Source organism: Hippopotamus amphibius, chromosome 5, assembly GCF_030028045.1.
Source record: "Hippopotamus amphibius kiboko isolate mHipAmp2 chromosome 5, mHipAmp2.hap2, whole genome shotgun sequence".
Classification (NCBI taxonomy): domain Eukaryota; kingdom Metazoa; phylum Chordata; class Mammalia; order Artiodactyla; family Hippopotamidae; genus Hippopotamus; species Hippopotamus amphibius.
Window position 1 is genome coordinate 74423065 of NC_080190.1, and position 26970 is coordinate 74450034.

Below are 26970 nucleotides of genomic sequence, written 5' to 3' on the forward strand. Positions count from 1 at the left end.
ACCAGAAATCAGCTAAAGTTCTTTCCAATTTCTCATGAGGAGCTCTTCTTCTAGGTGGGTACCACAGAGGCCAGAAGAAGACCAAGTAAGGCAACAGGGAGAAGTGATGGGGACTGGCTAAGTGGAGGATGATGCCCAGGGCCTGAAGGGTGACCATTTTGCCTCTGTTAGGCCAAATCTTCTCTGCTCTGGGTGTCTAATGGTTTTGTGACTTGTCTCATCAACTACATTGTAAACCTAAAGAGGTCTGGGAATATAGGGTGTTTCTGCTTTCTTCTGTCCTGACCATGGTCTGGTGTAATGAGAACCAGATTTGGAATCCAAACCTACAAGTCTTCTACCCAATTAGCTAGATGGCCTTAGACAAGACACTTAACCTCTGTGATCCCCAGTTTCTTTATCCAGACAATAAGGATAGTACTACCTCACTCAATGGGCTGTTCAAAACAGCAAAGAAGACTTTTGCAAACTGTGGTACTGTACACAAATGTAAGGAATTACTACTATAGTTAAAGTAGAGAATAAATACTTGTTGAATGCATTGACCTGAATAGAGAGGTGTTGCAATTCTTTACGCTAGGCAAAAAATCAATATGTGCCTCTACTTAAGACTCCTTTTAAAGGTAACATATATAGAGAATATATATATACCCACAGGAAAAAATTAAATTTATATTTATAGAGAGAGCAAGCTAACATACATCAACACATGACACTGTTGTCACCAATGAGTTGGAAACAGTGGATGCTTGTGATTTCATGGTAAATAAAGAAGTATTGATTAATGCTTTTCCACCTTACAGTTTAAAATGTATGTTACTTGTATATGTGTTTTATTAGGACATGCAATACACCCATTATAAAATATTGTATCCTAAACACCATAATGGTTATCACTGGAATATTTCTGGGTAGTAGAATTACCCTTAAATATTATTTTCTTCTTTATGGTTTTTTCTATTCTCCAAATTTTCTTTAATAAACACATCATGCAACTTTTTTTCTGATTCTGAAATATTTAAGAACAGCAACAAAAAAATCACCCTGTTTGTACTCAACTTAATTCTGTCTCGGACTGGTGGGTGACCATGGACTTTTTCTTTTTTCTTTTTTTTTTGGCCACACCACGCGGCTTATGGGATCTTAGTTCCCCAACCAGGGACTGAATTCAGCCCACAACAGTGGAAGCACTGAGTCCTAACCACTGGACTGCCAGGGAATTCCCAACCACAGACTTTTGTAAGAAAACTTTTAAATTGTGGTAGGAGCTAAGATAAAGAAACAATTATCAAAATCACACAGTCCATTCATAGGAAAGATCTAATTAAATAAAACCTCATTTTAAAATTCTTCATCATGTGGCTTCCCTGGTGGCGCAGTGGTTAAGAATCCACCTGTCAATGTAGGGGACACGGGTTTGAGCCCTGGTCCAGGAAGATCCCACATGCCCTGGAGCAACTACTAAGCAACGATCCCACAAGCCTGCGCACCGCAACTACTAAGCCTGCACCCCTAGAGCCCGTAAGCCACAACTACTGAAGCCCGCATGCCTAGAGCCCGTGCTTGGCCACAAGAGAAGCCACTGCACTGAGGAGCCCGCGCAGCATAACAAAGAGTAGCCCCCGCTTCCCACAACTAGACAAAGCCTGCGCACAGCAACAAACACCCAATACAGCAAATCAACCAATCAATTATTTAATATAAATAAATAAATTTTAAAAATTGTTCAACAAATATCTCCTAGATCTGTGGTTTTTAAAAAATGTACCTGTACATGCTAATTTTGTGTAAAAACAGAGAAGTATAACAACATACATTCATATTTGCTTAAGTTTGCATAAGGAAAATGTCGGGGGGTGGGGGGGAGAGGAGTGAGAGGTGAGTACCCAGATGCTGACCAGAAAGGAACAGAACTTTGTGTACTTTTTCGTTATACTGTTTGAATTCTTTAAATATCATGTGCAAGTAATAACTAGCCTCAAATGCAAACGTTATAAGAGCTCCTGACCTTTGTTCTAGGGAGCCAGGCCTCACAGTGGGTCTGTGCTAGAGGCTGCTGTCGCCAGTGGAGAGATGGATGTGCAGGCCTGGGCTGTAGGAAGGCGCCAGGCTGGTCCTGGGCTCACTCTCCTCAGGCTGCTGTGTAGTCGTGCTTAGATGTATCTGCTTCCCGTGGCAGCGCAAGGCCCTAGCTGCACACTGCCTGTGTTCTCCGCTGCAACCCAGCATGGTTCTTGGTTGCCAGTTGGTCATATTGAACATAGCTGGTTAGGTTTCAGGGACTCACCCTGTTCAATACATTTTCCAAGCCAGGCTCAGTACAAACAGAAAAAAACACGTTCCCAATACAGGCTTGTGTTCAGCAGTCTGAGATACAGTTGGGCTAGAAAAGCCTGGGAGCTGCCCCGAGTGCAGCTGGGCCCCCTCTGTGCTCCCAGGTAGGAAGGATCTGCAGCAAATAGAGCCTCAGACTTCCTCTCTTGAGTCCATCCATTTACTCTAATGGGAAATGCTGATGTATGGTTCCTTGACTAGTCAGCTACAAGCTGCCTTCTGCACATGCCCTGTCGAGGGCATTTGGGTTGCAGAAGTTTGCCAATCCAGGTAGTCTGGTGGTACAACTTAGCCCACGTCTGGTGGCCTGATCTGATCAGCGATGTGCCGTGAAGCGCAGGGAAACATTAAAATTTTGTGAGAACTACATTAAAATTAGAAACTTCTGTCCGTGAGAAGATACTACTGAAAAAATGGCAAGACAAGAAATGGGAGAAGATATTCACCACACGTATGACCAACAAAGAATTAGTATGTAGAGCATAAGTGACTCCTATAAATGAAAAAGAACCAAATAATCAAAAAATAGGGAAACACACAATGCGCTTGGCAGTCCCACTGATCCGTCTCTTGCTTCAACAATGTTTGGATGCTGGGACGCCCCTCGCTCCAGCCTTCGACCATCTTCCAACCTTTCTCTCAGTCGCAACCTTTGGAATCAGCCACTCAGCTATTCTTGGCCTCCAGGACCAGCTAATGCAATTTTTTGAGCTTAACTCCTTATTACCGATCAACCATGAGCTCCCAGATTCGTCAGAATTATTCCACAGAGGTGGAGGCCGACGTCCACTGCCTGGTCAACCTGCATCTGCAGGCCTGCTGCACTTACCCCTCTCTGGGCTTCTATTTCCACCGCTACCATGTGGCTCTGGGGGGTGTGGGCCACTTTTTCTGCGAATCAGCTGAGGAGAAGCAGGAAGGCACCAAGTGTCTCTTGAAAATGCAAAACCAGCACGGCAGATGTGCCCTTTTCTGGGACGTGCAGAAGCCACCCCAACATGAGAGGGGTAAAACCCAGGATGCTATGGAAGCCCCCGTTCTCTTGGAGAAGAACCTGAACCAGGGCCTTTGGGATCCCGATGCCCTGGGTTCTGCCCACGCAGACTCCCAGCTCTGTGACTTCCGGGAGAGCCGCTTCCTAGATGAGCAGGTGAAACTCGTCAAGAAGATGGGTGACCACCTGACCAACCTCCATAGGCTGGCTGGTCCCCAGGTAGGGCTGGGCAAGTATTTCTTCCAAAGGCTCACCCTCAAGCACTGCTAGGAGCCTCCAGAGCCCAGTGACCTTTGAGGAGCCTGGTGTCAGGGCTTCTGCCTGAAGCCTCTCTGCACAGCCACTAGGCAGCTTTTTTTTTTAAATAAATTTATTTATTTGTTTATCTTATTTATTTATTGGCTGCTTTGGGTCTTCATTGTTGCACACGGGCTTTCTCTAGTTGCTGCGAGCGGGGTCTACTCTTCATTGCAGTGCGCAGGCTCCTCATTGTAGTGGCTTCTCTTGCTGCAGAGCATGGGCTCTAAGCGTGTGGACTTCAATAGTTGTGGCACACAGGTTCAATGGTTGTGGCTCACGGGCTCTAGAGCACAGGCTCAACAGTTGTGGCACATAGGCTTAGTTGCTCCGCAGCATGTGGGATCTCCCCAGACCAGGGCTTGAATCCATGTCCCCTGCATTGGCAGGCAGATTCTTAACCACTGTGCCACCTAGGAAGTCCTAGGCAGCTTTTGAAACACCCTGGAACCCTCTCCCAAGCCTTGGACCAAATGGAAACAATAAAACTTTTAGCAGAAAAAAAAATTTGGCAAATAATTTTATACCTCTTAGGTAGTTACAGGTCATACCTTGTGTTATATTTCCCTTTTTAAGGAACTGACAAATATTTCTGAAAAGTGGTTGCTAGTATGCAGAATTGCAATATATTTTTCATACTGATATTATATTCTATAGCCTTGTAAAACTCATTTATTAGTTCTACTAGCTTTTTTTGTAGATTCCATAGGATTATCTATGTTAATGATTATGTTACGTGCAAATAAAGACAGCTTTATTTAAAAAAAAAAAAGGGGGGGGGCAAGCAAGCAATTTACCAAAGGAAAACCTGGATGGTCAATAATATATAGAAAGACCTTTGGTCTCAAGGAAAAAACATAAAACTTCAGTGAAATAAATAAATAAATCTATTATTTATTTTAAAAAATGAAAGGGATGTGAACAGGAAGAGATATGCCGAGAATTTCAAATGTAATAATGACACTGGGAAATGGGTACGTGGGGACTCTGTATATTGCTATTGATAGTTTATATAAAAAATATTTCATAATATTAAACTTTAACTTTACAAAGGAGCTTGAGGGAGTGTGAGTCTGAGTGGCTCTTCTAACTGGCAGGAAGAGACCCCATTGTCTTTGTTTGGGGGCAGAGCTTGTCACCATTTGGTGAATGCAGACTGGCCCAAGAAACCCCCTTCCAGCTCTCTGTCCCTTGGACCCAATCCAATCAGGCAAACAATCAACCCTTGACCCCACCAGCTCTAGACATGCAGGTGGGTCCCATCCCACGGGCATCCTCCTGACCATCCTGCAGATATAGTGGGTAGGGGCTACGCTCCTGGTCAGTCTTCAGTGTTAGTGCCTCGGGCCTCCAGGAGGCACTGGTTCTGTGTCTCATCATGGCAGGAAACATGTTTCAGAACTCTTCAAGGGTCCCTTTGAACCACTCCCCCAGTGGACTTGGGTTAGTTGGATGGTAGCATTCCCAAGCACAGTCCAGCTCTCCGAAGATCACTATCCCCTAAATCTCTCTTCTCTACTCCAAGCTTTTTTACTTTGTTGTTTTTGTTGTTGTTGTTGTGTTTTGTTTGGTTGGTTGGTTGTTTTTTTTGGCTCAAGGATCTAAGCAGGGCCAGCCGGCTTCATGGGCATGTGACCTGTGCAGACACACAGACCCCCACACTTGGAAGGGCCCGTGCCTGGTTTAATGCTCTGTTGCTGCTGTCTGTAATCCTTTAATAAGAGGCCCTACATTTTCATCTTGCACTGGACCCTGGAAATTGTGTAGCTTATCCTGGGCCTAAGACTTGTGGGACTGGTTCTTAGAGCCATTTCCTTGTAAATCTGCATATCAGGTATGGAATTCTGACAACTACTCTGACAACTACCTTATTGGCGTAAGTCAAAACAGGCAGGAGCATCCCATTACATTTATTTACTTGCTTATAATCTGTCTTCCAAACAAGCAGTTGTACATTCCACGAAGACAAGATTATTTAGTTGAATGCTGTCCTCACGACCTAGTATCTGGCTCATGATACGTTTTCAATAAATATTCATTGGAAAAACAAACATTTACAGCATCATTAAACCCGTGCTTGTCCCAGAATTGTTTTCTAACCACTGTTTATATGAAAATCAGATACTGGATTTTAGGCAGAGGATATAGTCTTGAAGAACGTGTGTAACACAATACTGATTTTTCCACAGAAGTTAATGGGAGATGCTTCCTTACAGTCTATAACTGTTGTACATTTTTGCTTTCATGCTGCTTTTTATCTTCTCAAGATTATCACTAAGATTTTACAGGGTCCTCGCTCTAAAATGTGCCACGGGGAACTGTTTGTTTGGCCTTCATGACATTAAAGCCCATCTAAAGTTCATTCCAAAATGCCAAATTTTCAGCCTGTTTTTCAGCCCTAGCATAGCATTGTCACCCCCATTTAATGAGTGCTCAGGTGAGACTGCCTCAGAACGTAAAAATATTTCAAATTATAAAACAATTGATGCGAAAATAAGGAGAGTCAGGACTTTCCTGGCGGTCCAGCGGTTAAGACTCCACACTTCCACTGCAGGGGGCGCAGGTTCAATCCCCAGTTAGGGAACTAGGATACCACATGAGGTGTGGCGCAGCCAAAAAAAGAAAGAAAAGAAAAGTCATCACCCCAGGCACCTGCAGGAGCTCTCATTCAGGGCAGCCACTGCTTGGCTGACACAGCGCTGACAAAGGGCTGCAGGTGTTTGTGTTCCCTGCCAGAGCACCGGTTGGCGATGGCATACACCAGTTTCACAGGTCGCCTGGCTTGCCGACCTTCAAACGAATTCTCAGAAACTGGTGGTATCTCCGTTATTTCAGATGCCACACGTGTGCTTACTCATGCACTTATATTATTTGACATTCGCATAATTAAATTCACACACATGCCACCACACTGTGTGTCACTAGGTCACCTGTGTTTCAATGTGTCCACAAACACACGGCTTTCCCCCAAACAGAAGAACTAGTGGATGCTGAAGCGGCAAAGCAGCAGCGGCTCTGCAGCACCAGATGACTTGAAGTGGTCCTGGCAGCAAAATCAAACACAGGGATACTTCTTTAATGCAATTTGCTCCCCATGGCAAATGATGGAAGAAGTGAACTGACTAATACCTAATATTTAAATCCTAGACAAAACATTTCAGTGCAAATAGGGAAGTGCTTTATTTACTTTGATGCAAGTCAAAGGTAGCTAGATAGTTTCCTTTAAACAACATTCAGCTTTGCTGACATCTTATTTTCCAAAAGCAGCTGGTAGCCAAATATAGTATTGTTTATTCACTCCCTGGAAGGCTGTTTTTAAAAAGCGCTTCTTCTGGTAAAAATATTGCATCACATAATTGGAGATAACAGGAAAAGTAGGAGTTGCTGTTTGTATTTAAATAAACATCTGCTCAAAAGTCCAGTTTTCTGTTTGTGAATAACTCCTTTATTTTGTACCATTAGGCACACTGAATGATTGTTGTTTATGCCTTGCTTTTTGGCCATGCTAGGACATATTCCAACATGGTAACACATGAGATATTTCTCCTGAAAGGCGATAAAAGAGATAAAGCTGAGCTCTTTGCCTTTTTCCTTTATTATACATAAGCCAGCTATTCCAGTGCCAGAGACTGTATGAATATGTAATATTAACATCACAATGTTTATTATCTGATACATACTTAAATTGCAGTTGGATAGTTTCCTTTTCCGGTTTTTATTTATAACATGATATTTAAAAATACCTATAGCATCTGAGTTAAACCCCCGATTACCCTCGGAAAATCGCTATTGCTCTTGCAAAGAACACGCTCAATACCTCTCCCTTACAACGTGCTTGGCTTGCATGTGTTACTTGCATTATTGGCTATTTCACTTTTAATTTCTAGGAACTGAAAGTCTATGCAGCATTCTCTCACCTGACCTCTATTTTCTCCTCACTGATTACTTGGGTTCTCTCCTGTCTGAACATCTTATCCTTAAAATACATAATTTCTTTCTTGACTCGATTATTGACTCCCAACTTCACTGTCAGAGCTAATCTAAAAGAGTAGGTCTCTTTAAACTGGAAGTCAGAAAACCTAGGTTCTATTTCTCCCTCTGTTGCTGAAATCGGCAGGTTCCTCCTTGGGAAAATAAGGATTGAACTGAACGATGTCCAAGATTCCATTCAATTGTAAAATTTTATTTCACTAACTTGGAAATAAGATTTGTTGCAAGTGGGCGGGTCAGAGTGAATGCCAAAATTTGGGGTGAGGGAGGTGAGATGTTTGCTCTTAAAGGTTATTCAAGCCGCTAGAACCTTCTGTTAGCATGGGTAATTAAGAGCTCCCAGCACATAAATAACACTGCATTTGTCATCCAGTTTGTGCGGCTTCAGACTGATGTTGACTGGTCTAAAATGTTTTGTGCTCACCTGGGAAACTGCAATCCTTTTATGTTCTGAATCATTTCCCATTAGTGCCTTTGCATGAGAAGTAATTCAAACAAGAAGCCAAAAAGCATTTCTAAAACTACGTTCAAATTCTGGCAAGAAGATTTAAGATGGAGCAAATGTTCTGCTTCCCATGTGGATCCTTGAAGCAGTGAATGCAGTTCGTGAAGAAGAAATTTGTATTTTCTTGCACATAAATATGTTTGTCATACCAGAACCACGGAGACAAATGGCTATGTTCAGTTGGGAAATGTATCTTTTCTGTCCATATTATAAAGTATGTTTTATGGTATAATTATTCTTATGGTTTTATAGTTAAGGGCATTTTTATAGTATAGGAAGCTTCTATTAAAATTGCATAGGCCACTTAATTACTACAAAGCTCTTTACAAATACAAAAAACTACTAATACTCATTAGGAAATAAATTCTTCTCAAACATTCTGCGTTTGTTATTGCATTATTTCTTTAACAGAAAAGTAGAGCATGGTTTTGAAATCCTATCTCAAGGGAAGGAACGATTGCCTGCAGGAATTGTATTTTACAGATTTCTGCTCCTGACTGGTAAAGAGTAGGTACACATATATAAACATTCCTCAAAACTTTGTGGGTTCTTTGAAAGGCAACTAGGAATACATTGATATCAGTACCATTATGAGCAGTTAAGAGCCTTTAAAGGAAGATATTTAACTTTGTAAGAATTCGTAACTATGAGGGTGCCTAAACTGGGGGTTCCTTAAAAATTATTCATCCAATTGTTGTCTTGGTATTCCCATACTCCCCATCTAGTGCACCTTGTGTTGCCATGTTAACAGATTTAAGCACCAATTACTGTGACAGAAAAACAGCTCTAACTGCCCAATTTTTTAATGTATTTTAAAACATTTAGGTCATCCTGACAGACTTGTACTATACATATGCATGAGGCCTGGCAGCCCTATCTACATCCGTCACAACAATCCTATGTATTTATATAAATAAAGCCATTTATTATCTCCAGTGTACAATTAAGGAAATATTCATAGATGCTGAGGGACTTATCCAAGGCTACAGACAGAATTGGCAGAAGTGGGAACCAAGCACTAACATAGCTCTAAAACTGGAATCTTTACATTACACCGTTCACTATTCTCAATTCTCAACAACGGGAGATTTAGGTTCAAATTCCAGTTCAACCTTTAAATGTATGCCTGGCTCTAGGTCAATTTCTCCTTCTACACCTCTGTGCTTCCTCTGTAAACAAGCTGACCAAATTAGCTAGGTTTTTGTTCAATTCTCTAGAATTCTGCAGTGATTCTCAAAGTGTGGTCCCTGGACCATCAGCATCATCACCTGGGAACTTGTATTCATGGCTCTGCAGGACCTACTGAATCAAACTCGGGATGGACTAGAAATCTCTTAACAAGCTCTCCAGGAGATCCTAATTCAAGTTGGAAAACCAGACCTTCAGCACTCTAAGGAATGCTGGTATTGTGATACCTTTTTCCCTCCTCAGCAAACAAGTCTATGACTCGCAATACATTTCTGAAGCTTTTAAGGCACCTTAGAAACTTGATATTCATGACAGTAGGGAACTGAAAACGTCTACTCTTGCTTCCAAATACTTCATTAACCTTCACTCCCTTCTCCAAAGGGTCTAAAGTTACAATCCTTGTCAGTACCATTACTGAGCCTCCTCCTAGATGCTACTTTTAAACCCGAAGTACAATACCTCCCCCTGCAGGGACTTTCACAGTTATTCCTCCATCCTTTAGTCATTCAATACTGTATCCACTTTGTCCCAGAATTATTTAAACAACATGCCCACTACTCTCTCAACTCCACAGCCCACAAACATCTCTAAATGTCTCTAACTCCGTCCACAGAATGCAAAGTGATCCTAGGGGCCTATGGACCCTCACTGACTCCAGCTTGAATATGGCAACTACTTAAACAGGGGTGGGACTAAAGTTGACCTCTTACAAGCTACAGTTTGCTAAAGGCACAAGTGTAGAAGCGTGTTCCACCTAGGAGAACTTTCAAGTCTCCTTAAGCACTTAAAAAGATTTTTTTTTACTAATTAAAACGTATTTTAGTATGTTAATCCAAGTCCCCAAAAGACCTTTTATTAACTCTAAAACATTATCATCTTTTCAAACATTTAATTCACATTTAAATGTCCACATATAAAATAGTAAGATTTTACTATACATATTAACGTCTTTGCACCATTACTGCCTATATATTTTAACAACAACAAAAAACCCTTGCCTAAAGCCTACAGATGATAAGATAGAGCAATTGTCACAGTATGTGCAAGTCTTTTATTGGTGATGAAATACAGAACCCTCTCCCCTCACTAAAGAGTACAGCCTAAAATAGAAATAGAACAAGATAATGCAAGATGACATGAAGTTTTAAGACAACTAAAACTAGATGTCGGTCCAAAGCTGTTAAACTCACCACCAACTGGTGAAAACTGGCTGCACCAGAATCACCTTGGAGAAATTTTGAAAAGAGACAAATTTTCCCAATTTTCAATTTCAGAATTGTTCAGGTAAGGACCAGAATTAGTCTCAGGTGTTTCTAGCACAGAACAGATTTAAGAACTACTGGCTCAGAGACAAGATCGACTATGAAATCAATCAGAAGCACCACAGCACAAGCCAATTTAAAAATATGCATGAGATGAGGACCCAATTCAGCAGCTCTTCACCCAGTCACTGAAGCTGACATAAACACTTTACATGGGTCTGCACAGATAGCTGAAGCAGGACGAAAAGTAGGTCACTCATTACAGCAACTGGTAGTGTTCTACCATCTCCATTCCCTAGTCCACTAAGGAGGTTCTAAAGTGGTAAATTATTGACATTTCAAACAATTAGACTGCACGAGAACAATAGCAGTGAGGATGCATGCCACTTCTACCAAATCCACAAGGCCTCAAACATTGGTGACACTGATGCGTCTATATATTAAAACAAAAGTACGAAGAAATAATTATATAGGACACACCAATAGTTTCGGGGGAAGGGGAGGGTGTCATTGATTAATGCTGATCCTGAACCGCTAAAGGGCTGCCATGCACAATTTGAAAAGCAGACCCACTTTAATACTTCACTTCATAAGTAAGAAAACACAAGTCTGTAGATATGCCATTTCACCATCTGAATTAAATCTTTTGTGTGACCTTTCATTTACCAAATTCCTGCCATGAAATCTCTTCACAGTATGACCTCAAATGACTTCCATCTCCAAGCTCTGCATTCCCTTACTGCAGGCTGGCTTCCACTGAAAGACCTAGAACAAGGCTGCCAAACCTCTCGCCTTACAAGCCCTGTTGCCAAAGAAAGTGAGCCATACTTTCACCTCAAGTGCAAAAACAACAAGATTAGGTCAATCACCCGTTACATATTCAATCAACTGGATCAGTCACACAAGAATGCTCATTCTAGCCATAGGTAACCAGGAGGAAAAATAGAGTATATGGGCAGACAATGGACAAATGTACAATAAAAATGATGATACATTTCTCTTGGCTATAACAAATAATTTAAATTAGGCTGCTTACAGATAAAAATCACAATAAGCAGCATTATTAACTAATTCCCAAAGCTAGTAATTTTAGCTAAATAATTATACATCAGAACCTTCTAAGAAGGCTGCTAATAAACCAAACGATGTCAAAATTTGCAAACAGAGTTTTAGAGTCAGAATTGAAAGCCAAGATAAGCAACTCCTTTGTAGTTATTACCTCTGACCAAGGCACAAGAATTCACTCAGACAAATAACTTTCATAACCTACCTAAAAATAGGATAGCTCATAAATTTCCCAAATTGTTCTTCTCTGCTGTGGACAGCCCTTGATCTCTAACTGTAAAACTTAGCCAACTTTGGCATACGCTAATGTTAGTTTTACAAGTTACTAAAAACCTCTATAAATTAAGCATCATTTCTCAAATCTGGAAAGTTTTCTCATTCTGAATGCCTCAACATTTAGGTCACAAGTTGAAATAGCAGTAGAAAAATATTCATCTTTAGGCAGGTTGTCTAGTTACCACAGGGCAAGAAATTGACAAGAAAATTTAAACATACAGAGCATAAATACTTCAAAGCATTATGAACTTTGAACTTATTCAGCACACTTTCCTAAATTTTAGTCTTTCCAAATACAGGAAAAGCAGACTGCTGTAGGATTTTAGATGATTTACGCTAACTCAAATTTTCCCAATTCCTGACATCAATACTAGATTTATATAGTTTTATTACAGTCACAGTTGTTACAGTGGGATCTACAAACATATACAGAATTATTATATTTAAATTCATATAGAACAGTATTTACATTTTTAAGTTACACTTTTGAAATCAGAAGATGAGGTACAACTGAAGTTTTACAACAAAGAAAAGAAAAATACACACAAGACAGAAACAGAGTTAACAGTAAAAATACAATGATCTGTTCTTGACACGACACATGGAAACTCTGTGAGGAAGCTACATCTTCTTAATCTGATTGTCCAGATCATTAAAGTACGGATGATTCAGTGCCATTTTGCCAGAAATTCGCTTGGCAGGATCATAGACTAACATTTTCTGTGGGAGGAAGAAGATTTTTTAAAAGGTTATTTAGGAAATAAACCATTAAAAAAATCTGCAAAAAGCCTGACTTTTCTACCAATAAGCCATAAGCTAATAAATTTAATGAAAAACTACTAAATGAACATTTCCATTAGTTTAATACCAAACCACATAAATGTCTTACTTCACCATCTAGCTCTAAAATAATCTATTCCTTAAATCACAGACATCTTGATAACCTCTTTTTGCTATAAATTATGGTTTAAAACACAAGCATCCACAGATAGCTTTAAAACCAAGGCATAAATTTACGAAAGATTATCCAGTTAATTGTATTTACTTTGAGAATTAAATGGCCCTCTGAGTTATTTACAACATTCCTGAAATGGTGGCAATTAACTATAGAGGTTTCTAATGTAGCTTCCAGCAAGTTCCAAATAAAAACAAAACCAGAGTGCAATGTGTTATAAACATAGTTTAAATGAGTCACTAAATGAATTATGGTCAGACAAACTAATATTAAAGTTTATTTACACATCAGCAGGAAAGGCTGAATAAAGTTAAAATTATCTTAAATTAGTATTATTAATCATCAATAAACAGACCTAGAGATACTTTTACTCTCTGGTTACCATTTGAGCTCTTATTATATAGCTAGCATTCTATTAAGTGCTTTGTACATTTCATGTTGCTTAATCCTCACAACAAAAGGCAGGAATTAGTCCCACCTTACAAATGAGAACATTGAGGCTCAAAGAGGTTAAGGAACTTGCCCAAGTTCATAGAGCTTAAGAGTGATAAAGCTAAAGTTTGAAATCAAGACTGACTTATGATTTACAGCAGTGATTCTCAACTTGGTGAGACTTTGCCCCTCAGGGAACATTTGGCAATGTGTGGATACATCTGGGGTTGTCACACCTGGGAGGAATGTGTTAAGGGCATCTATAGGGCAGAGGACTGGGATGCTGTTAAATATCCTACGATGTACAGGACAGCTTCCAGCTGAAAAGAAGATCCAGTCCAAGATGTCAATACCAGCTAGGCTAAGGAAGCGTGATTGACAGCATGATTTTCATTTTGTTAACTAAAGTGAAATTCTTTATGTTCAAGAATCACAGAAGTTAAAAAGACAGACTGGGCCAGGAATATAGAAGGCTTTTTACATCACATCATTGATACTGATGTACGAAATATCCGAACGGCAGTAAAAGACCTTAGACTGCACCGTAAGCATTTGGGAAATCTGAGCTGAATTTGGTAGCATGATTTACAAATTGTGAAAGGGGCCCAAAGATCAATTAGAACATGTTTATGATGATATAGCAGTAGATTTTTTTCCTTTGTTTAGTAACCTGCCAATATCTTTTCTTTTTTTTTGAATCGCATTACCTGAGATTCATAAAAATTAGTCACTTCTAAAATCTCAGTATTTAAATACTGTTCTAAAACAAATTTCCTGAGGCAGGTCTAAGACTATCTTTTGTCCTAACAAATTTTTTTTGTCTTGTTTTTAAAGAACACAACCGTTTAGTTGGGAATGGCAATGTAACAGAGGGGAAAGGTTTTAAGAACTACATTTGTCCTTCTGCTAACCTATCTGATGTGGAAACGAGGCACAAAGTGAGAAATAGGAATTCATTCAGGAAAGGTTTTAAAAACTAAAAATATGAAGCAATAAGGAAAACACCTGTGTTTAAACTAAAAAGCAGTAAATACTGAGACAAAAAAGCTGGAAAGGAAGGCCACTCCAAGTCAGCAACTTAAAGGTTTACTAACCCTGTCCTCTCCTTCAGAGTATCTACAGCTACCTATCAGATTAAAAACAAATGAACAAATGCCAAATTCTCCTCTCAAAACCACTAGTGTTCTTCATATCTAAAGTGAAGTGGGACTTTCCTGGTGGCACAGTGGTTGAGAGTCCGCCTGCCAAGGCAGGGGTCACGGGTTCGATCCCTGGTCCGGGAGGATCCCACATGCCCCGGAGCAACTAAGCCCGTGTGCCACAACTACTGAGCTTGCCCTCTAGAGCCCGTGAGCCACAACTATTGAGCCCACATGCCACAACTACTGAAGCCCATGTGCCTAAAGCCCGTGCTCCACAACAAGAGAAGTCACTGCAATGAGAAGCCTTCCAACTCGAGGATGGAAGATGCCTTAGAGGACTGGGGCAGGGAGGGTGGGGGGGACTCGAGGGGGGGGGCGTCAAGGAAGGGAGGGAATATGGGGATATGTGTATAAAAACAGTTGATTGAACCAGGTGTACCCCCAAAAAAATAAAATAAAAAAAAAAAAGTATTCTGAGTATTAAAAAAAAAAAAAAAAAAAAAAGAAGCCCCCACTTGCTGCAACTAGAGGAAGCCCATGCACAGCAATGAAGACCCCACACAGCCAATAAAAATAAATAAAAAATAATAAAGTGAAGCTAATAATATGCTTGCTTCAACAGCACGTACTAAAATGGAACTAGTAACACAATAAACAGACATAACAGTTACGTGCCTAGCTCAATATATGTTGGTTTTCTCCCTATTTCCTAGGTAAAAGAATTAAGAACACTCAGAAGCATCCACAGTGTTAAAGTCAACATAAAGGGCATTCCTTACCGAGAGCAAATCCAAGCCATTTTCATCCAAGTTTTTGACATGGGATGCTAAGCTTCCTGGTTTCCACTTGGGAAATGTATTCTTATAGTCCTGTAAAGATTCCACTTCTGGCCATACTTCATTATTGGGAGTGCCCAAAGCTCTAAAAAGCCATAGCAAAACAAAAACTTACGAGTTAAAGCATAAACATAATTCTTGTCATATACATGTTAATTTAAAAGTTCTTAACAGCTCAAGTATAAAACAAAAATACCTGAAAATTCTGAAGAGTTGATCGATTTCTGAATCCCCATGGAAAAGTGGTTTCTTAGTTGCTAATTCAGCAAATATGGTACCTATACTCCAAATGTCAACTGGAGTTGAGTAGCGAGCTGACCCCAGCAATACTTCTGGAGATCTATACCAGAGTGTTACTACCTATTACAAAGAAAATATCTTCTTTGGAATAAAAGTGGCACATTAAATTACCTAAATGTAAACATTTATACTTCCTTAAGACGGCCCTTCAGAATGCTGCACAATTGCCTCTGATAATAGTGTGTAAAAGTCAATTAACTGCACACGATACTAAATGTTAGATAAATATTTCATTTTAAGTTATACTCATTAAGGGAGAAAAAAAGATAAAAGCATACCAAGTCTTCTCAAATCATTAAAATGTGAGGATCAAAACAGTCAAGATAGCCTTCACTTAAAAAAAAAAAAGCCCTGTGATAATGGATTTGAGGTTGACACTGTACAAGTGCATGTACCACTTACATGCTAAAATCACAACTTAAGTCAGTTTATTAGTGGTCTACTATTTTAGCATATCTAATTTATTACATTGGGGGTCAACAGCATCTGTTTAAGCCAATGGAAACCAAATAATCTTTATTTACAGAGCCATGGGAAAAATGAGAAAAAGGAATGATTAAAATGAAGCCAAGACATCTGACCAGATCAGCACTGTTAATAAACAAAATGCCAAGTCATCAATATAACACTGACAAAACCTGGTTATTTTTAGAAGCTTCTAAATGCCTCTGAAACAGTAACCATTAAACAACAAAACCTGTCCTTTAACCAATCTTATCTTTTCAAAAGAGGATCCAATCAAGAGACAGAAATCACCTGGTAATTTGAATGGGGAAAGTTTACTGTAAAGGATTAGTAACTATAAAAGAGTATTGGAATAATCAGAAATTGACTAGTAAGAATAACCAATAACAACTCCTTCCTGTAATGCCTCTCCAGCACCCTCTACTGTCAAAGAGTAACATCACAGCAACTGGCAAAGGAAAAATACAAAGGTTCCAGATACATTTTCACACAGCAGGCAATGAGGGTGATTTTGGAGCAGAGAGGCAATAAACTGATACTGGCACACAGTGGAAATCTTTTTGATTGAGTATTTCTTTCTTGACTTAAAGAATATAGAAAATAATCTAGCAATCACATATAACAAGAGTACCAAAAAATATACCTCATGAGTATATACTCTAATAGGTATTCCAAAAGCTCTGGCAAGGCCAAAATCAGCCAGTTTTATTGTTCCTTTATCATCAATCAATAGATTTTGAGGTTTTAAGTCTCGGTGTAGAACTCTTCTAGAGTGACAAAACACAATCCCTTGCAGGATTTGGTACAAATAACTCTGGAAGAAGAAAAAGTAAGTCAGAAACTTAACCACACCATTTAACAATTTTCTAAATAATCTTGGTGGCTTTCTTTCAAAGACATAAGAAATTATAATGCAGAGAAATAAACAATTTACAAAAGAAGTCCTCAGGTCATTTGAGACCAACAGTAGGTATTTGGGGGTGGGAAACCCATTTATATAAAGTATCATGTTTGTATAATTAAGACAAAGATATATTTACTTTATGGACACATCTATATGAACTCATTTATTCTTCTTTTACTTATTTTGGTCCCTAATTCTTAAGTCATAGTTAGTTTTCTATATAGAAAGTTTCTTAAACTTGTTTTATATACTTATAGCAACTCTATTTCTATCTTGAATAAGCTTAGTCTTCTCCATTTCTAACTTTTATCTTTACATATTCATTTCCTCTTTGGAAACACTAGTCACACATTCCAAAAGAAATAACAGAAGAGAATATTACAACTGTATATTTAAATAGATACAATTACTGCAAAATGCTGGCTTTAGTAGTTCAGAGAAATGTTTTATAAGACACTTGTTGCCAAGACAATATAATTGACATTTGAAGCAACATGGATATTACAAAAATAGAAAGTATACATAGTTACAGTATTGACTTATAAAGTTCAAAATTATAAAATACATAAAATCCATCAGTTGGAACAACTGGCTAGCCATTTGGAAAAAAAATTAAAATTAAAAAAATTGTTTATTCTTATGCCAAAATAAAACTTTGATCCATCTAGAATTTAAGACAAAATGAGGGGGGCAATCTACTAAAACTGCTAGAAAAGAACTGTTATGCATTGTTCTAATACATGTGATCTTTGAATGAGGAAGACTTAAGACACAAACATCTCGAAGTCCAAAAGTCATGTATAAGATTGTTATAAAAATTACTAATGGAATACACCATCAACAAATCAAAAGACAAACAAAAAGGGAATAAAAGAAGTATTATCAACAAGAGGCTCTTAGAAATCAGTGAAAAAATATCCTAACAGAATCCTCAGTGAAGAACATGTACAGCCTGTTTATAAAATGGCTAAGAAATGAAAAAATGTTAAATAAAATGCAAAATGATATTAGTCTTTCTCACGTAATAGGTTATTATCAAAAAGATTGATAAAACCAAGTTTTGACAGTGATGTATTAAAAAAAAATACACACCATGATGTTTAAGAGTAAATTGCTCTAAGTTTTTAGAGGGCAACTGGCACTCTCTATCAGGATTTTAAGTGTAAATAAACATCTTCAACCCATTGATTCTAGTTGTGAAAATCTATCCTATAAAGATGCATTTGAAGATACAAGGATATTTTCTTGGCAGCACTGATCATAAGGGCATGACTCACCAAGCTGGAAAATAACTTCCATGTCCACCAGTGTGGAACTGGTTTGCATAATTAAAGCAACAAGTAGAAAGACAGACCTATGTCGAATCATGTTTTACACAGAAAAAGGGAAAGTAATGCACATATATAAATATATATATATATAAAATCCCATTTTTATAAAAACGGTATATGTATATACACATACAAAGTTGACATACAAGTATCTCTAAGATTACTAATAAAATAATGGCTACCTCTGAGGAGAGGTTTGGTAGAGATGGCGTAAGGATAATTATACATTTAAAATTTAAATGAAATTTAATGTCTACAATAAATTAACCAAAATGTATTCCAAACCAAGATAAAATGACACGGCCTGCCAGCATCACCCTTCCCCAGGCTTTTGTTACTTTGTTTTACACATATCTGACTGCCAAATAAAGACCAGAATATCCTAGTTTCCAATAATATATGTTCATATTACTTTTGCGTTATCTTAGGCACTACTTTTCACTTTATAACTAGAAGCACTATCTAGTAGTAAAATGGGTAACTGTTAACAACCTAACCCATAGACTGTGTGGGAGAAAACAAAATATTCTTTTCTTCCTTGTTCTACTTTCTAACGCTTTTTCCAAACATATTTTCATGAAACACAGGGACTTCTACAGAGTAGAACCTTTACATTCACGGTGGATAAACACTAATGAAATTAGGCAAGATGCTTACCTTAACAAGTGAAGGATCCATGAACTGACCAGGAGGGATAGAATCCAAGTATTTCTTGAGATCCATGGAAAGGAATTCAAAGATGAGATATAACCTGGAATCCTGCATAAGCACATCTTGAAGACTGAAGAATAAAACAATCAATAAAAATTTTAAAATCTGACATTTTTGACCTCTCACAGAATAAAACTACTTCTATAAATTTCACAGTTGCCATTACAAAAAGTAGGGCCATAAGAAATTTTACTCTACTCCTTTGGGAAAGAAGAGGTGGTAGTTTCCGTAGCAGTGAAAACCGTAGTACTCAACTAGAATTGGAGAGAGGAACCTCAGGGCAGCAACTGAACATTAAGTCATATCATATTAGGTGCTAACTGGCAAAAAGGCTTATACTCCAGAACAATGTTTCTAGGTTGGCTGCTTGTTGCTCAGAACTCCTCTTCCCACTGAGGTAAGTAACAGAAATAAACCTTAGGGTAATTAATATCTGACCTTTCCAGCTGCTCACTATCTCTAGCCACAGAAAAATGCAGTTAAATCCTAATTTGGACTGTTAGGAAGACACCCCCCCAAGATACCGGTCCAAATAGTGAGAAAGAAAGAAAAACCTTTTCATCTGACCTACCTAGCTGTCTCTGGTCTCTTATTAAGGAGTCTTTAAGGATCACAGCTCTCAGGGTAGGAGCAGTGACAAAGCTCTGTGAAAAAGACTTCCTGTTCTCCCTTGACATGTTTTCACTGATTTTCCAGCCCCTACTAATATCTATCACCAAGCTCCTCTAACTCTGTTCCTGCTTTACCAGCCTGTTTTTTTCCTATGCCCAGCATTCTCAATTAACAAAAATAGTAGGGTTCTATTCCACTCAGCAAGGTTAGACGAGAAATTAAGCAAATGTCAGAATTTCCACAATGAAATTCACATTAGAAAGAGTATGCAGAAATTACTCAGATATTATACCATACCTGACTATATTTGGATGACGAAGTTCTTTTAATAGAGATATTTCCCGAATTGCAGTACTAGGAACTCCTTCCTCTTCACTTTCTAGTCTGATTTTCTTCATGGCTACCACTTGACCTGTAGTTTTGTGTCTACCCTTATACACAACTCCATAGGTACCTGAAATAGACAAAGTAAGTGTCTGCTATGTGACAACCTCCACAAACTATAAAAAGATTTTTAAAATGACTGAATTCCATAAGGTGTCACATGATAGAAATGTCTGCTGTGGCCAGATAGGAAGCATCTTATAATTATACCCTCATCGCTTCCAAAACAACACCGAAGGTAACCACAACCTAGCATGTCTGTAGTTTAGACAATTCACATAGTCCTCACAGGTTTCCCGTGCATTTAAATTACCAGTGATTTTCCAGCGTATTTTAGAGAAAAAGGATCATTTGCAAATTGTAATATGTCTCCTGTCAACTATCCTACCCGGCAACAAGGTAGGCATAAAATACAGTGTAACGGTTTGGGCTTAGGAAATATTACTAATAGGAGTCACTGTGACACTTTCAGAAAACTTCATATAGAGGGCTTCACACATTTCAAATGTATAGTCAACAATCCTCATCCAGCAAAGAATGAGGATAAAATATTTTACTAAATATTTAATCTATTTGAGCTCACGCTGCCTACTATATAGCGGAAAGCTTGGCCTCCACCTGGAAGCTGAGAACACTGATGCTGATATGTGGGCTTCAGGTGGTGAGCAGTAATGTCAGTGTAAGGGACCCTGGGGCGGGTGGGTGCAGGCAACAGAAATGGCGATAAGGGAGATGGGCCGGCCAGCTAAAAACAAGTTCATACACATGACACGCTTAATCCCCTAGATAACTGCTTTTTAAATAGTTGGACAATTTAGGGAGGACTTGACCCCCTTAATTTTATATGAAAATTTTTTTGAATAGATTTTACTATTTTTCTATGACATCAGTATAACTTCAAAAGCTATTAAGAGTGCACTCATACCCAGGGAGCTCTACTCTACAGCTTTTTAACAGTGTCTCCAAAGGTAGCAATATTTCAAAAAAGGCTAAGAGCCACTAACAAAATAATCTATTTGCTTGATTAGAATAGTAAGGATGGTTTGCTCAGTGACAAACTGAGCTGTATAAACTGTTCTATATTTTTTTTCAATAGTGAAATCTTATCCAATAGCCTATGTCTTGGTATCATTTTAAAGACATAATATGACATAAAATCCACTTTATATTATTTTGATTAAATTTGGATTAACTGTGCTTTGGATAACCAAAATATTGCAGATTAAAGGAGAACTGATCTGGAAATTCTCTGGTGGTCCAGTGGTTAGGACTCTGCATTTTCACTGCTGAGAGCCCAGATTCAAACCCTGGTCAGGGAGCTAAGAGGCCACAAGCAGAGCAGCGAGGCCAAAATTTTTCTTTAAATTTAAAACTAAAGGAAAATTGATCTTGTTTGATCTTCACAACCATCCTTAAAAGCAGGCAACCTTCTGTAGACTTAAAATCTGTACTTTTTTCAGATGTAAATTGTACTTGCATTCAACACAAAAGTAGGTAAGCCAGTAGCACCCTCACCTGGCACACTGTTAAGGGAGACTCAGGAAGATCAGTTATTTGCATAATATAGTCAAATAAACAGTTAATGGTAAATTCAGAACTTTTTAAAGTATTCTTACCTCTCCCTCAAGTGTATAACACCCACCTGGTCCTAAAATTTACTCCTAACAACCACTGATTAACTTATAGTGAACACTCAGTATGTATGTATTGAGTTTTAAACATCACAAGTGCTCTATGTTTCTCTTCTCTTTTTGAATCCTTGTCACTTCTCATTGAATTACTGGAACGGAGCTCTAGTTAAACAGAGCACAGTGATTCCACTGGTTAATTACCAAAATTATTTGTGACATACAACGTATGTGCTCTGAAATGAACTAAGCATTAAAAAATTTAAAAATGTTCAATATGGGCAAGTTATGGAGACAGAACAGTAAACAGAAAAGACTTTAATCAGCAAATGTTTATAGAGTGTCTACTAAATGCCAACTAATGTTCCACATTATGGATATAGCTATGTTCTCTATGATCTAAAAAGACATTTTCTTAAGACAGGAAGGAGTTAAAATTATTATTTAAGTTCAATGAATTATTTTTGTAATTCAGAAGAAACCAGAGAACAATTTTGTAATAAATGAAATAAGAAAAGTCTGGATATATTTAAGAAATGAATTGGGTTGTCAAAAACTCAATGTCGGACTTCCCTGGTGGTGCAGTGGTTAAGAATCCGCCTGCCAATGCAGAGCACACGGATTCGATCCCTGAGCGGGGAAGATCCCACAGGCTGTAGAGCAACTAAGCCGCTGCGCCACAACTACTGACCCTGCACTCCAGAGCCTGTGCTCTGCAACAAGCGAAGTCACGGCAATGAGAAACCCGCCTACTGCAGTGAAAGTAGCCTCTGCTCACCACAACTAGAGAAAGCCCGTGCGCAGCAAGGAAGAACCAATGCAGCCAAAAATAAAATAAATAAATAAATAATATATCTTAAAAAAAAAAAAAAGACATTAAGGAGACATTAACCACCAAATGAAATGTATAACTTTGACTAGAACTTCGGAGTACATATGCAGGAGTGTTTAGAAGTAAAGCATAGGGACTTCCCTGGTGGTCTAGACGTAAGAATCTGCCTTCCAATGCAGGGTACATGGGTCAGGGAACTAAGATCCCGCATGCCTCCAGGCAGCTAAGCCCACATGACACAACTAGAGAGAAGCCTGCCCACTGCAAGGAAGAGCCTGAGCACCAGAACGCATGCTGCAACACATCCCGAGTGCCGCACTGAAGATCCAAAGCAGCCAAGTTAAAAAAACAAATAAAAAAAGCACATAATTCCACTGCTCTAACACCCTCCCCAAGACACCTGCAAGATATCAATCGTGTTTAAAAAAATATATATTGCTTTAAGTGTTTAGTATTAGAAGAATGTAAGATTATTGGAGGGGTGCTGTTGGGGAGATGTCTGAATAATTTCAAGTCTCTTGAAATGTAAACATTTTTGTGTTTAAATTACTATGTAGAGAACATATGAAATAAAGCACTAATGTACTTAAAGACTGGATTTTAATGAATATTTACGTCTTCATGTCAAGCATCATTAAATCATTTAGAAATGATTTTTAAAATGATTTTTATATTATAAAATCCTCTTATTATTAAACAATTTTAATATTTTCCTTTTACATTATTTATATTACTATAAATCCTTTTATATTATTAAAACCACTCACCTTCTCCAATTTTCTCTATTTTGGTATAGTCCTCCATAGTTAATCAATGGGTTTGGCAGATCCTAAAATGAGAGGAAAAGCTGATTTGATCACATGCCACTAACTCAAAGGGTACTGTTAAGTTATTAAGGAGACACTATAAAAATTTCCCACAGTGCCTAGTGCAGTATTAACTTCCCATGATGTTAACTATTATATAAAAACAATATTTACAAGGTAAAGAACTCCAAAGACTCTCACCTTTCTTAGCTCCTGAAACACTGGAAATATTTGTATATCCTATACCAGTGTAACATTTAGCTTCTTCCAAATTAACCCTCAAACCCAGACATCAACTTATCTATCCTTCCTAAACAAAACCCAGATGTTTTCTTTACGTAACACTTCTAAGGCCCACCAATGTGTGCCAGTTATACCCAAATATCTTAACAAAGAATGTTACTTGAATTTGTACAGCTTTATGATATTTTTATGAAAATAAAAAAAAAATTTTTAAGACATGAGTAGGGAGCTAAAAATGTGGTCACATTGCTCACTCACTAGAGTGTTTAAAGCAGCAAAAGTATATGTGTTTCAACTTGCTCAAGTGACAGTTTTAACCCTTCTCCTGTTGTCAGCAGTCACATAACACAAACATAACTTTCAAGCTACTTAAAGTAGGAAATATCACTAAGCACTCTAAAAGAAAAGGTGCAATTCCACACATAAAAGCTAACTGTACCCCACACATTGTCAAGAACAAGTAAAAAACCATATACTTGAATCACAAAGAATGGTTAAAAAAAAAAAAAAAAAAAGAGCTGAAATAACAACCAGATACTCAAGACTTCCTGGTAAGTCTTGGCTGGAAAGTTTGCAATGAAACATTAACTTCAGAAGCCCAAAGCATCATTTTATAAAACATCACCGGGAAAATCACATAGAAGGTCACTGAGCCTTAAGTTATATTTCTCACATTCTTCTTCAAAATCATTCCAGAAATAAGTAGAGATAAATCTTTTCAAATGAACAAAATTGCACTACACTGGCCATCTTAAAGAGGTTTAATTTTACAAATGGCAGTGGACGATTAAGATAATTATCTTTTTCTTCAATATCCAGATGTAATATGCCTAAAGCACGATGAAATTGTCAACATCACTTTAAACAAATAACTGAAAACTTACTCAGTTTCAAAGCTGGGCTCAATTACTCTTCTGCCCTTCCCCGGTTGTGACTATTTTAAATAAAGGATGCGGCTTCACAATGCCTTTTGAATGCCTCCTGTACTACTAGTGGCAGGATGTAAAATCCCAATGCCTCCATCCACCCAGAGATCTCCAGGTCTTTAGAGGAAGCAAGACATATACACTGGTACCTTTAGTATTAAATAAAAACTGATGAAAAGATTTTAAAATAGACGTTTCTAACTCTTGGCATTTCTTAGATTTTCACTTTTGGCCAATTCCACAGTATGTAACAACCATCAAGCATAAGATAAAAACAACAACAACAACAACAAAAATCCAAGTTCTCCCGGGCTCTATGCCTTGGCTAGGCGTTCTTAAAAGCCCCAGGTGGGCTGGGGTCCTGGGCACAGAGGCAAGCCAAAGGCCCGTAGGCTGGTTTATCCCATCGGTTTTCCGGGACGGCCTGGGATTGGGAAGCGGGTACCTGGCCCAGGTGCAGTCTTGCTTTCCACCTCCGGAGGCGAGGGCGGGACGCACCGGGGACGGGAGGGAGCTGCAGGGCCCAGGACCGAGCCTGGCGCTCCGCAAGTGATCGGCGTCGTCGAGCCAAGCCATGGACTTGGCTTCGACCACGACCCGAAAGCCTCCTCAGCCGCCCGCGACCTCAGACGGCAACGCCGAGGCCAGAGCAACCCCAGGCCTGCCCGGAGTAACCCCGCCGGGGCTGGGCTCCCACAAGCCTCCCTCTAAATCTAAAGCCGGCCCGGCGTCGCTCCCACGCCCAGGCCCGGGACCGCAGGTGAGGGCCCGGCCTGGCCGCACACAGACTCCCGCGGCCCAGACCCCAGCCTCCTAATCCTCGCCGCTTCGTGAATACTCCCCCCTCCAAGGCCCGCGAGCTGGCCCCGCCGAGTCCACGCCCCACAAGCATGACCCTGACCCCAGCAACTCTACCCGGCTTATTATCCCGTGGCGAAAGCGGCGGCGGCTACCAACGTCGGCGGCGCTCTCCCCAAACTTCCAAGCGCCAGCTTTGAAGCGAAGTGCGAGCAGTTTCAAACTCACCGCGCTAAAGGGTCCTGGACCCACCAATCAGATAGCCCGTAGACTTTCAAAGGAGCCAATCAGAGTCCAGCTGCCCTTAGGCTGGGCTTCCCGGGAGGCTAGAGCGCGAAAGGAGGAGGAAACGGCGGCTGAAGAAAAAGCAGGAGGGCGGGCGCCCACTGAGTCTGAGAGCAAGCGCCGTCTTCCCTGCCAAGAGAGCGTCGTCTTACTGTTTCTAGTCATCAGAAGTGTGCTGTTCGCTCTGGGTTGGTTTTTTTCCCCTCCCAATATTGGCAAGATTGAAATTTATTGTACTAAAATAGCTCATCACAAGAGTGATACTACACGTAATCCAGATCCCATGACTGCCACTTCTAATACCTAAAGCTAGTGTTTATTTATGTTTTTCTAAATTAATGATTCTCAGGCTGGGCCAAAGGAGCACGTTTTGGTTTCCTTCGGAAGGAGATAATTGAAAACTAGGAAAGATTTCCTCAATAACTTAAAGAACTAGACACTTTTTTTTTTACATTACACACATATATATGGCTGTGTTATGTTTCTACCTCACTTTTTTAATTAAAATTTTTTAATCTATGTAACATTTTATTTAAAACTTAACAAAATTTTTCTTTTCTTTAAATTTTAAAATAATCTCACATCAGAATTTTAAATGTCCTTTAAAACACAAAAATTCATACTTCTACGGGGGAAGTAAAAGAGATCTAAATTACACTTTAAATAATCCAGTACCCCGAAACTTTTTCATTGCCCTCTGTTGTACCCTAAAGAGAGATTTCTGCACTTGAACATCATTCTGAAGTCTTTAAGAAAATAAAAAAGTAAAATAGAACTGGGGATAATGAGTCTTTGCACTGACTCTAAGGGGACCTAGAACAAAGACTGACTACCATGACCGCTACAATCATGCATTAGCTGACCCAGATTAGGGGAAGCAATGGAACTAGCACACCACATATATTTAAGTGTTTCATACCGTGTTACACAAGAAGCGGCATCTGTCATCTGCCTGTATATGTGGCACAAACCCTCAGCCTTGGCAATTTTGTGCTCCTGGGTAACAGAGGCAGAGCATTTGGGATTCGGGGTGGGAGCAGGGAATTGGGAAATCTTGGCCCAAACCTAATAACTTTTAAAATTTATTTTTAAAATTTTAAATGAAAACTGTCCCAGAGAAGTGCTCTAGAGAAGACTCTTCTCTGCTAGTTTAGGATACTATTTTTAACTAATTTTAACAAATATATATGTATATATAGTTTTCTCTCTGAGAGGCCTAAGCAAGGGATTCAATTTATATCATCTGAAAACAGCTAGTAATTCATTGTATACATTTTACATTCAACATAAAGAAGACCACAAACTTCCACAGCTCTGATGCTAGATTTTTATTTAAATTTAACCTCAGGGAGGATTCCCTGGTGGTCCAGTGGTTAGGACTCGGTGCTTTCACTGTGGTGGACTGGGGTTCAATCCCTGGTCCGGAAACTAAGGCCCTGCAGGCCCCAAGACCCAGCCAAAAACAAAAA

At 39.0% G+C, this 26970-nt stretch overlaps 2 protein-coding genes across 3 annotated transcripts; one reads left to right on the forward strand and one right to left on the reverse strand.

Annotated features, from left to right (window-relative positions):
- Window positions 1–2947: 2947 nt before the first annotated feature.
- Window positions 2948–3598, forward strand: LOC130854235 (ferritin light chain-like). Its single transcript, XM_057736967.1, has one exon. The coding sequence runs from the start codon at window positions 3071–3073 to the stop codon at window positions 3596–3598; it is 528 nt and encodes a 175-aa protein (XP_057592950.1). The 5' UTR covers window positions 2948–3070.
- Window positions 3599–12282: 8684 nt separating this feature from the next.
- CDK1 (cyclin dependent kinase 1) lies at window positions 12283–25426 on the reverse strand. 2 transcript variants are annotated; one of them, XM_057736391.1, is made up of 8 exons: window positions 25334–25426; window positions 23211–23272; window positions 19897–20053; window positions 18934–19057; window positions 16685–16855; window positions 15473–15636; window positions 15220–15361; window positions 12283–12631 (listed from the first exon to the last, which is right to left on the reverse strand). In XM_057736391.1, the coding sequence occupies exons 2-8, from the start codon at window positions 23245–23247 to the stop codon at window positions 12533–12535; spliced, it is 894 nt and encodes a 297-aa protein (XP_057592374.1). In that variant the 5' UTR covers window positions 23248–23272; window positions 25334–25426; the 3' UTR covers window positions 12283–12532. The 2 variants fall into 2 exon arrangements, with proteins under 2 accessions (XP_057592374.1, XP_057592375.1); XM_057736392.1 differs by lacking the exon at window positions 25334–25426 and adding an exon at window positions 24377–24535.
- Window positions 25427–26970: the final 1544 nt, after the last annotated feature.